Source organism: Oncorhynchus keta, chromosome 34 (assembly GCF_023373465.1).
Source record: "Oncorhynchus keta strain PuntledgeMale-10-30-2019 chromosome 34, Oket_V2, whole genome shotgun sequence".
In the NCBI taxonomy this organism is placed as follows: Eukaryota; Metazoa; Chordata; class Actinopteri; order Salmoniformes; family Salmonidae; genus Oncorhynchus; species Oncorhynchus keta.
This window is the reverse complement of record NC_068454.1, coordinates 7894813-7905289: the sequence shown is the minus strand read 5'-3', so window position 1 is coordinate 7905289 and position 10477 is coordinate 7894813. Positions and strand designations below refer to the sequence as shown.

Genomic DNA, 10477 nt, shown 5'->3' with positions numbered 1-10477 from the left:
TTCTCACATAGGTATTCCTCTTGTCCAGATGGGTTAGGGCCGTGTGCAGTGTGGTTGAGATTGCATCGTCTGTGGACCTATCTGGGCGGTAAGCAAATTGGAGTGGGTCTAGGGTGTCAGGCAGGGTGGAGGTGATATGGTCCTTGACTAGTTTCTCAAAGCACTTCATGATGACGGAAGTGAGTGCTACGGGGCGGTAGTCGTTAAGCTCAGTTACCTTAGCTTTCTTGGGAACAGGAACAATGGTGGCCCTCTTGAAGCATGTGGGAACAGCAGACTGGTATAGGGATTGATTGAATATGTCCGTAAACACACCGGCCAGCTGGTCTGCGCATGCTCTGACGGCGCCGGCTGGGGATGCCGTCTGGGCCTGCAGCCTTGCGAGGGTTAACACGTTTAAATGTTTTACTCACCTCGGCTGCAGTGAAGGAAAGTCCGCATGTTTTCGTTGCAGGCCGTGTCAGTGGCACTGTATTGTCCTCAAAGCGGGCAAAAAAGTTATTTAGTCTGCCTGGGAGCAAGACATCCTGGTCCGTGACTGGGCTGGTTTTCTTCTTGTAGTCCGTGATTGACTGTAGACCCTGCCACATACCTCTTGTGTCTGAGCCGTTGAATTGAGATTCTACTTTGTCTCTATACTGACACTTAGCTTGTTTGATAGCCTTGCGGAGGGAATAGCTGCACTATTTGTATTCGGTCATGTTACCAGTCACCTTGCCCTGATTAAAAGCAGTGGTTCGCGCTTTCAGTTTCACGCGGATGCTGCCATCAATCCTAGGTTTCTGGTTAGGGAATGTTTTAATCGTTGCTATGGGAACGACATCTTCAACGCACGTTCTAATGAACTCGCACACCGAATCAGCGTATTCGTCAATGCACGATGTGCCCATCTCCGGAGTCTGACCAGAAGACCGCCTCATTTCCCTCTTTTACGGAGTCGTTTTTTTGGGTCGCCGCATGGGATCCATTCCGTTGTCCTGGTTGAAAGGCAGAACACAGGATCCGCGTCGCGAAAATCATATTCTTGGTCGTACTGATGGTGAATTGACGCTGATCTTATATTCAGTAGTTCTTTTCGACTGTATGTAATGAAACCTAAGATGACCTGGGGTACTAATGTAAGAAATAACACGTAAAAAAACAAAAAAAATGCATAGTTTCCTAGGAACGCGAAGCGAGGCGGCCATCTCTGTCGGCGCCGGAAGTACTATCACTGAGCCATGTGAATAGCAGGAGCCATGAGAGAGGGGCCTTTAGGATATATGGTTTGGAGCCAGAAGATAGGCAGGTCTCCACAGAGGTCCAGGATCTTGGTGCTGAGGAAGCTGCTGTTCTTCATGGCCGGTCAGCAGCTACCCAGGTCAGAGACTTCTCGTCAAACTTCACTGGCATTATTTAGTCTTCCTGACTGGGCGAAATACACCTCATCAGGCCATTACTCCTACATTATGTCCACAGGCTTATCAATTGGCATTAAAATGTCATTCCATTTCAATATGAATTTGTTTCTGTAAAGCCCAATCGACCACTGGATTATTGACATGTCCTTGAGTATCTAGAACATAGGGGTGGGGTCTATACTTATGCATAAAGTTAGTAATGTGTTCAGTTATAACATTATGTGTTAGTTATGTTTAGTAAAGCTCAAGGTACCAGGTCAAACATCAGTGACTCCTTGTTGAGTGTCTTGACCTCTGGAATGCTTTTGAATTGAGATTTAATATAATGCTTCTCTCCTGCAGACAACTGAATTCCTGTAATTCCCTGAATCAGGAGTCACAGAGATGGGGTATTTACGCTCACAACTTTGCTACACATGCCAACTCTCAGTTGAACTACTTCAAAGAGAGAATAAGGACAACTTCACCTTATGAAAGTCTCCAACGCCTCGTCATCTCTACTCACTCCCAGTTCGGAACCTTTCCAGACTATTATTGTAAGCGATTTCCATGGACCTCTCCTCCACCTTTCCATTGACACACATTGACTCCTCTCCTCCACCTTTCCATTGACACACATTGACTCCTCTCCTCCACCTTTCCATTGACACACATTGACTCCTGTCCTCCACCTTTCCATTGACACACATTGACTACTCTCCTCCACCTTTCCATTGACACACATTGACTCCTCTCCTCCACCTTTCCATTGACACACATTGACTCCTCTCCTCCACCTTTCCATTGACACACATTGACTCCTCTCCTCCACCTTTCCATTGACACACAATTTTTACAGTCACAAGGATATTCAAGGTTATGCATAACACATACAGTAAACACATCTAACTTGCCAGCTATCAACTACACATGGTCAAAACCCCTAGTTGTAGAACCCAAACCTTTACAATTACAATAGCTGGAGATATGGCAGGAGGTTTTCTAGCTCTAATATTCACTTCAAGGTCCTGCCATGACACGATACTTCAAACTGCCTCCCTCCTTGTGTTCTCCTGTGCAGCACTTAAAAGACCGTATGATGTGTAGTCCAATCACATAGCTGATTTGAATAGAATGTCTCAGAGGGAGGGCAGCAGAGGGAGGGCAGCAGGGCCTTGACATGGATCTATCCTGAGATGTTTTGCCCTACAGGTAAGCCCATTATTACATAAATAAATATTCAAGTATCTCTAATGAGACAGTCACCACCACCAGGCCTGAGTTACATGCCCAAAATATTCACATCAAAGCTATGTGATTCTAATGTGAAATTCAATAGGTTGGTATAGAAATAATGTCATTATGTAACAGATGTTTGATAAGATTCCGACCAGCAAATCCAAATGTAATTTCCGATGTCCAACACACCATCCACTGACAGGCTATATTAGATAGTTATTTTATGATGAATGATAGACATTATGCAGAGATTTGTTAACTAAGATGTCATATTTTTCGATTTTCTAACTGTGCTTGACACTGAAAAAGGTGCAGAGACTGCAGCATACCACTTGGTCCCAGGGTACAGGTAGACCATCGAAAATCTCCCACCTGACTAGTCTAGTCTGCATTTTAAATGGTAAATGACATAATAAAATGACCCATATTGAGGCACATGAAGGATACATTATGTTTTACATTTTTGTCACTGACTTTCCAAAGGTGAAGAGCTCCAATGGATCCGCAAAGCATAAACACTGCCCCGACGACAACCCCAAATCTCAAGAGACAACCAACAGCAACAGGAGGCTTCGCAGCCGACGAACTGTATGTCACGCCCTGATCTTTTTCACCTGTTCCTGTGATTGTCTCCACCCCCTCCAGGTGTCGCTTGTTTTCCACAGTGTATTTATCCCTGTCTCTCTGTACCAGTATATTTATCCCTGTGTTTCCTGTCTCTCTGTACCAGTTCGTATTGTATGTTTAGTCAAGTCAACCAGGGTGTTTTTCCTGTTCTCCTTTTCTATTCTCTTTTTATAATCTTCCCGGTTCTGACCCCTGCCTGACTCTGGACTACTTTCCTGCCTGCCTGATCATCCTGCCTGCCCTGACCTTGACTCTGCCTGCCCTCCTGACCTTGATTCTGCCTGCCCTGACCTTGACTCTGCCTGCCCTGACCTTGATTCTGCCTGCCCTTCGGTACCTATAGGACAAAATCTGGTTTTGACCTTTTTGCCTGTCCACGACCATTCTCTTGCCTACCCCTTTGGATTAATAAACATGATAAAACTCCAACCATCTGCCTCCTGTGTCTGCATCTGGGTCCTGCCTTGTGCCTTGATACTGTATGCCTTTAGAAAGGTCAGAATGCTAAGTGAGCAGCAATGCACACAGTCAATATCAAAGTGAAGCCCCAAGAGAAAATCAAACTCAAAATAATATAATAGACTACAGCGCTCAGGAAAATGTATTGGAATTATTGCATTTAGGCTACTTACAGGTGTCACAAACTGGCTCAAAGCCCGTAACAAAAAGGGAGACAACATGGAGATAAGGAATAACAAAAATATATTTAATTACTGAAGTAACCTATATACAATAAACAATGGTGTATGTAGTCAGTAGTGTAAGTGAGTGGTTGCATGCATAGATGTGATAATGAGAGGTGTTGAAAGGTGCCAAAGCAAACAAACAAAACGGCCACAAAAATGCCACAACCAACATCCAACCGTGTGTCTGCATGGAGAGATGGCCGCCTCGCTTTGCGTTCCTAGGAAACTACAGGTAATCTTAAGTTATTACATACAGTCATCTACCAAGAGAATTCTCTTCGATTATAATCACATATATTCCCCCCCAAGCAGACACATCGATGGCCCTGAAAAAACTTTCTTTGACTCTATGTAAACTGGAAACCACATATCCTAAGGCTGCATTCATTGTAGCTGGGGATTTTGACAAGGCTAATCTGAAAACAAGACTCCCTAAATTCTATCAGCATATTGATTGTGCTAATAGGGCTGGTAAAACCCTGGATCATTGCTATTCTAACTTCCGTGACGCATATAAGGCCCTCGCCCACCCTCCTTTCGGAAAATCTGACCATGACTCCATTTTGTTGCTTCCAGCCTTTCCTAGACAGAAACTAAAACAGGAAGCTCCCGTGCTCAGGTCTGTTCAATGCTGGTCCGACCAATCTGATTCCACACTTCAAGATTGCTTCGATCATGTGGATTGGGATATGTTCCGCATTGCGTTAAACAATAACATTGACGAATACGCTGATTCGGGGAGCGAGTTAATTAGCAAGTGCATCAGCGATGTCGTACCCACAGCAACAATTAAAACATTCCCAAACCAGAAACCGTGGATTGATGGCAGCATTCGCGCGAAACTGAAAGTGCGAACCACTGCTTTTAACCAGGGCAAGGTAATGGGAAACAAGCTACAAACAGTGTAGCTATTCCCTCCGCAAGGCAATCAAACAAGCTATGCGTCAGTATAGAGAAAAAGTAGTGTCACAATTCAATGCCTCGGACACAAGAGGTATGTGGCAGGGTCTACAGTCAATCACGGAATACAAGAAGAAATCCAGCCCCATCGCGGACCAGGATGTCTTGCTCCCAGACAGACTGAACAACTTCTTTGCTCGCTTTGAGGACAATACAGTGCCACTGACACGGCCCGCTACCAAAACCTGCGGACTCTCCTTCACTGCAGCCGACGTGAGTAAAACATTAAAACATGTTATCCCTCGCATGGCTGCAGGGCCAGATGGCATTCCCAGCCGCATCCTCAGAGCATGGGCAGACCAGCTGGTGTGTTTACGGACATATTCAATCAATCCCTATCCCAGTCTGCTGTTCCCACACCATTGTTCCTGTTCCCAAGAAAGCTAAGGTAACTGAGCGAAACAACTACCAACTATTCGGCTTGTCACCAAAAGCACTCACAAACTTTTACAAATGGACAATCGAGAGCATCCTGTCAGTGTGTATCGCCGCCTGGTACGGCAACTGCTCCGCCCACAACCGTAAGGCTCTCCAGAGGGTAAACTACCTGCCCTCCAGGACACTTACAGGAATGTCACAGGAAGGCCATAAAGATCATCAAGGACAACAACCACCCGAGCTACTGCCTGTTCCCCCCGCTATCATCCAGAAGGCGAGGTCAGTACAGGTGCATCAAAGCAGGGACCGAGAGACTGAAAAATAGCTTCTATCTCAAGGTCATCAGACTGTTAAACAGCCACCATTAACATTGAGTGGCTGCTGCTAACATACTGGCTCAACTCCAGCCACTTTAATAATGGAAAAATTGATGTAAAAAAAATGTATCACTAGCCACTTTAAACATTGCCACTTTCTATGTTTACGTACCCTACATTACTCATCTCATATGTATATACTGTACCCTATACCATCTACTGCTTCTTGCCATCTTTATGTAATAGATGGATCACTAGCCACTTTAAACAGTGCCACATTTATATGTTTACATACCCTACATTACTCATCTCATATGTTTATACTGTACTCGATACCATCTACTACATCTTGCCTATGCCATTCTGTACCACCACTCATTCATATATCTTTATGTACATATTCCTTATCCCTTTACACTTGTGTGTATAAGGTAGTTGTTGAAAAATTGTTAGGTTAGATTACTTGTTGGTTATTACTGCATTGTCGGAACTAGAAGCACAAGCATACAGCTACACTCACATTAACATCTGCTAACCATGTGTATGTGACAAATAAAATTTGATTTGATTTTGATTTGCCTGTGAGACAAGGATCAACACCATACAGCCAACATGTAGTGTTGGTCATTTAGCTTTTCTAAGTTGCAACCTCTGTTGAAATCATTACTTATCCTTATTCCTTATTTGGATGAAGTTAAGCAACGTAACGTAATTGTAATGTAACTTAACGTTGCTATCAGGCATTATATTGCCTGTCGTAACCTACTGCATGAGCTGATTTCTCACTCAATGAAACTAAATTAATGTATGGAAGCACACTGTAGATTTAAGCGGTCTTTTTTTTTTTACATACAGAACAATCATTTGGTTTCAAATGTATTATTTATTTGTGCGACTTAGTGACAAAATTTACTACAAACATGTTCATATTTTGATATGGATTGTTTCCCACTTGACAAAGGGTCCTTTCAGCCTAAAGGTCCAATGGCCATGCTTTTAAATAGTAAAAGTTCAAACATGCTCTTCCAAATGTATAATACAATTGCAGTTTACATTGAATCGTTATGAAAAAATATATTCTTCATTTATAAAATCTTTCATATGACACATTATACAATAAACAGCCATACAATATATGGGAACAATCACACAAATCACACAACATTGAAACAATAGGCTATACAGTATATAAAGATGCATATTACTCATTACATTAGCTTTGATTATTGTCCATTTCATTTAAGAGTGTCCATACTCCGGGAGGGATATCTCACCAGTTTCTAGTATCCTGGCTGGCGTTGGTGGACAAACCAGAATATAATCAAATTCTTGGTGCTGGACTTTTTCATAGACGCTTTGCAGACCGTTGGTCTTGGGTAGGTGAGCCTGCTGGTAGTAGGTGTCTCTTTGCAGGGTGTTCCGTGGCAACGAGGCTGTCTTGGAAAAGGTTGAGAGGTGTGGTCCGTGGGAGAGGCTGGTGTTGGGTCTAGAGGATGAGGGGCTCCAGCATTGGTCTGAGTGGCCTAGGATTTTACACTCACTGGTGCAGGCCCAGAGACCTGTGGAAACAACACCACAACCAAAACTGTTAGCCCTTGGTGAACCATGCTGCATATGTTGGGGTATAATAGCCTGGATTTTATGATACACCATTATCCTTTACTATCTGACCATAAAGAGCTTGAGAACATCACAGAGGGTGATGCCTTTTATGGATTTTGTTTTTTAATAATGTGTCATTAATGTGTCTAAAATCACATGAACATCCTGTGATTGATTAGTAGTACTTACTGTTTATCGGTGGGGAGTCTTTTTTTTGTCCATCCCCACTGATGTCAGAGTCGCTGTCGTTAAAGTCACTGTCTCCTTTCCCACTGTCCTTCCCACTGAACTGAGGATCTCTGGCTGAGATGGTTGTGAATGAGTTGCCCTTCCATATGGTTATGGGTCGGAGGGTTTCTTTCCTATAGCCGGGCAGTGTTGAATAACCCTGTGAAGAGGCAAACACAATACTCACACATAAAAGTTTTGATGGGGAAAAATACTACAACAAAACAGCCAATCCATACAGTGAGTCACAATGACTTACCTCTAATTTACTCTCCATTATCCTGTTGTCAAAGTCACACTCTTGTTCTTGTCTGCCATCACCTGGGGCTGTTTTTATTGTGTTGCTGGAGGCCAACAGTGCTTTCTCAGGAAAAGGCTGTACATCAAACGCATTGCTTTTGTGGTTGGTGATCAATGAATCAATATGGCTACTCTCCCCCTTCTCCACATGTTGTATGTCTACTTTGTCATTGCATCCCGCCTCTCTCTTCTCCCGTTTGTGTCGACTGCAGGTGGTAGTGATCAGGATGATGCCTAGCAAGAGGAGGGAGCAGCTCCCTGCTAAGGCAATGATAATGGCAATGGACATGTCCCATTCAAAGACTTCCTCGCTGTCATTTTGGACCATAGCAGGAACACTGGGAGGGGTGCCTTCGATGAGAGTGAGGTGTATAGTGGCCGTGGAGGTCAGAGAAGGTGTTCCATTGTCGTTGACAGCCACGAGGACTCTCAGTGTTTCAGACAGGTCGTAGTTCAGCTCACAACTCACGTGTAACTTCCCAGTAACCTTGTTAATGGAGAAACCCAAGTGTCCTCCCTCTGTGATATTGTAAGACAGCTGCGCGTTTATGCCTTCATCAGCATCCATAGCCTTTATCTGGGTGACGACATAACCTGCAGGTGCATGTTTGGGCAGGAAAACCTCAGCAGATCCCTTATTAAGGACGGGCTCCATGATGGACGGAGAGTTGTCATTCTGATCAACTATTTTTAGATTGATGATGGCACTGCTCTGAAGCTGGGGTGAGCCCCCATCACTTGCCTGGATGTGTACCTCCAGATGTTTCATGACTTCATAGTTGAAGCTTCTCAGTGCATATATTGAACCAGAGATTGCATTTAGAGATACAAACGTGTTGACAGGTGATCCCATTATAACACTGTCTAATAGTCTGTATGTAATTTTGCCATTAGTTCCCAAGTCTGCATCTCTGGCCTCAACAGTTGTAATATATGCCCCTGGTGCATTATTTTCTACGACAGAAACTTCATAGACATGTTTAGTAAAGTGTGGGGCGTTGTCATTCTCGTCGCTTAGCCTTATGGTGTATTGTGTGATCTTTCTCAATGGAGGTGACCCGAAATCTTCAGCCATCACAGTTAAATTGTACTCGCTTATCTTCTCCCTGTCCAGGGCTGCTGCGGTGACAATCATGTAGCTGTCCTCATATGCCTGTTTAAGTTTGAAATGGTCGTGCCCATATAAGGTGCAATGGACCTGGCTGTTAACGCCCGAGTCCCTGTCCGCGGTGCTGATCAGCGCCACTAGGCTGTCCTTGTCTGCGGTCTCGCTGATATATGCGATGCCTGTTGAGATGGAGGTCATTGGCGTAATACTTATTTCTGGGGCATTGTCATTAACGTCTTTGACATTAATTATTATTTTACAGATAGCGGGGATCGGGTTGGCTCCAAGATCAGTCGCCTGCACGTCTAACTCATATGTTTTCTTGGTCTCAAAATCCACTGGGTTCTTGAGCGTTAGGCGCCCGGATTTACTGTACACTTCGAAAAGTACTCGGATCTCGGCAGAAACCTGTTTTCCGAATCCATAGACCACCTCTCCGTTTAAACCCTCATCTGGATCAACTGCATTTAAGTCCAATAAAACGAATCCAACCGGTGCGTCCTCGGGCAAAGTGACCGAGAAATTATTCTGGTCAAAAACAGGTCGGTTGTCATTGAAGTCTGTCACTGTTATGGTGATTTTTGTTGAACCCGAGTTAAATGGGTTTCCTCCGTCGGTGGCAATAAGCTGCATCACATAAGATGACTGAGTCTCCCTGTCTAACTGTTTCATTAGCACCAACTCCGCATATTTAACCCCATCTGCTCTCAAAAGCACATCAATGGAAAAATGACTGTTGACAGAAATTTGATAGCTTTGGATGTAGTTTGATCCGACGTCTGCGTCCTCGGCTGGGTCCAAAGGAATACGGAAGCCCACATCAGAATTTTCAGAAATCTCCACTGTAGATTCCTTGTTTGGAAACTCCGGAGAGTTATCATTAATGTCTTTTACCTCCACCTCGACATGAATCAAATTGTACCTCTCTTTTGAAAAACTGACAACATCAAAAGTGATGAGACACTGTAAAGTGTGCCTGCAGATTCTCTCTCTGTCAATCCTTTCCCCGACAGTAAGCTCCCCGTCGCTTTCTCTCACCCGGATAAAAGAATTGTTGAATTGTTTCATCATTCTAAAATTAGTCTTGGAGCTAAAAGAGCGACTCAAGGACATGTCCTTGGCCAGGTTTCCGATCACTGTTCCTGGACTTCCCTCCTCGTTGGTCTGGTATTTCAGAGTATTTCCCCCAGACTCAGCCAGGGAGACAAATAACATTTCTAGTGTTATGAATCCAAAAATCCAACGATGCCAACCTGTTAAAATGCCACGCATCATTTTCAAAGCCCGCGGGTTAGTTGGTTAGTTTAACAGAGCCAAACCGCTTCACTTTTACAGATTAGATCACCTCAAAATGGTGAAAATGCCTCCTCTCAACAGCAACAACATCAGCTTCTCTGAACTGTGCTGAAAGTCAAGCAGGCGCGCTTGTTGCCTCCCGCTTTCCTTCCACACAGCTCCACATCCTGCCGTGGCGGAAGAGTTATAACCCACAGCTTCCATGCTAATGAGACGAAGTGTGACCAATCCCACCGCTTTAGAATTAAAAATAGGCAGGCAGTATGAAAGACCTCTAAGCCTGTTTTCAATGTGCATAGAGCTCAAGCAGCAAAATAAAAAGATTTGGATTGCTTGGAGTCAAGTTTTGCACTGGCT

The 10477-nt window shown here is 44.0% G+C and overlaps 1 protein-coding gene across 1 annotated transcript; it reads right to left on the bottom strand.

The window, feature by feature from the left end:
• Positions 1 to 6480: 6480 nt before the first annotated feature.
• LOC118366703 (protocadherin-8-like) lies at positions 6481 to 10268 on the bottom strand. The gene is made up of 3 exons (XM_035749297.1): positions 7676 to 10268; positions 7378 to 7576; positions 6481 to 7145 (listed from the first exon to the last, which is right to left on the bottom strand). Exons 1-3 carry the CDS (start codon positions 10097 to 10099, stop codon positions 6826 to 6828), a joined length of 2943 nt encoding a protein of 980 aa, XP_035605190.1. The 5' UTR covers positions 10100 to 10268; the 3' UTR covers positions 6481 to 6825.
• Positions 10269 to 10477: the final 209 nt, after the last annotated feature.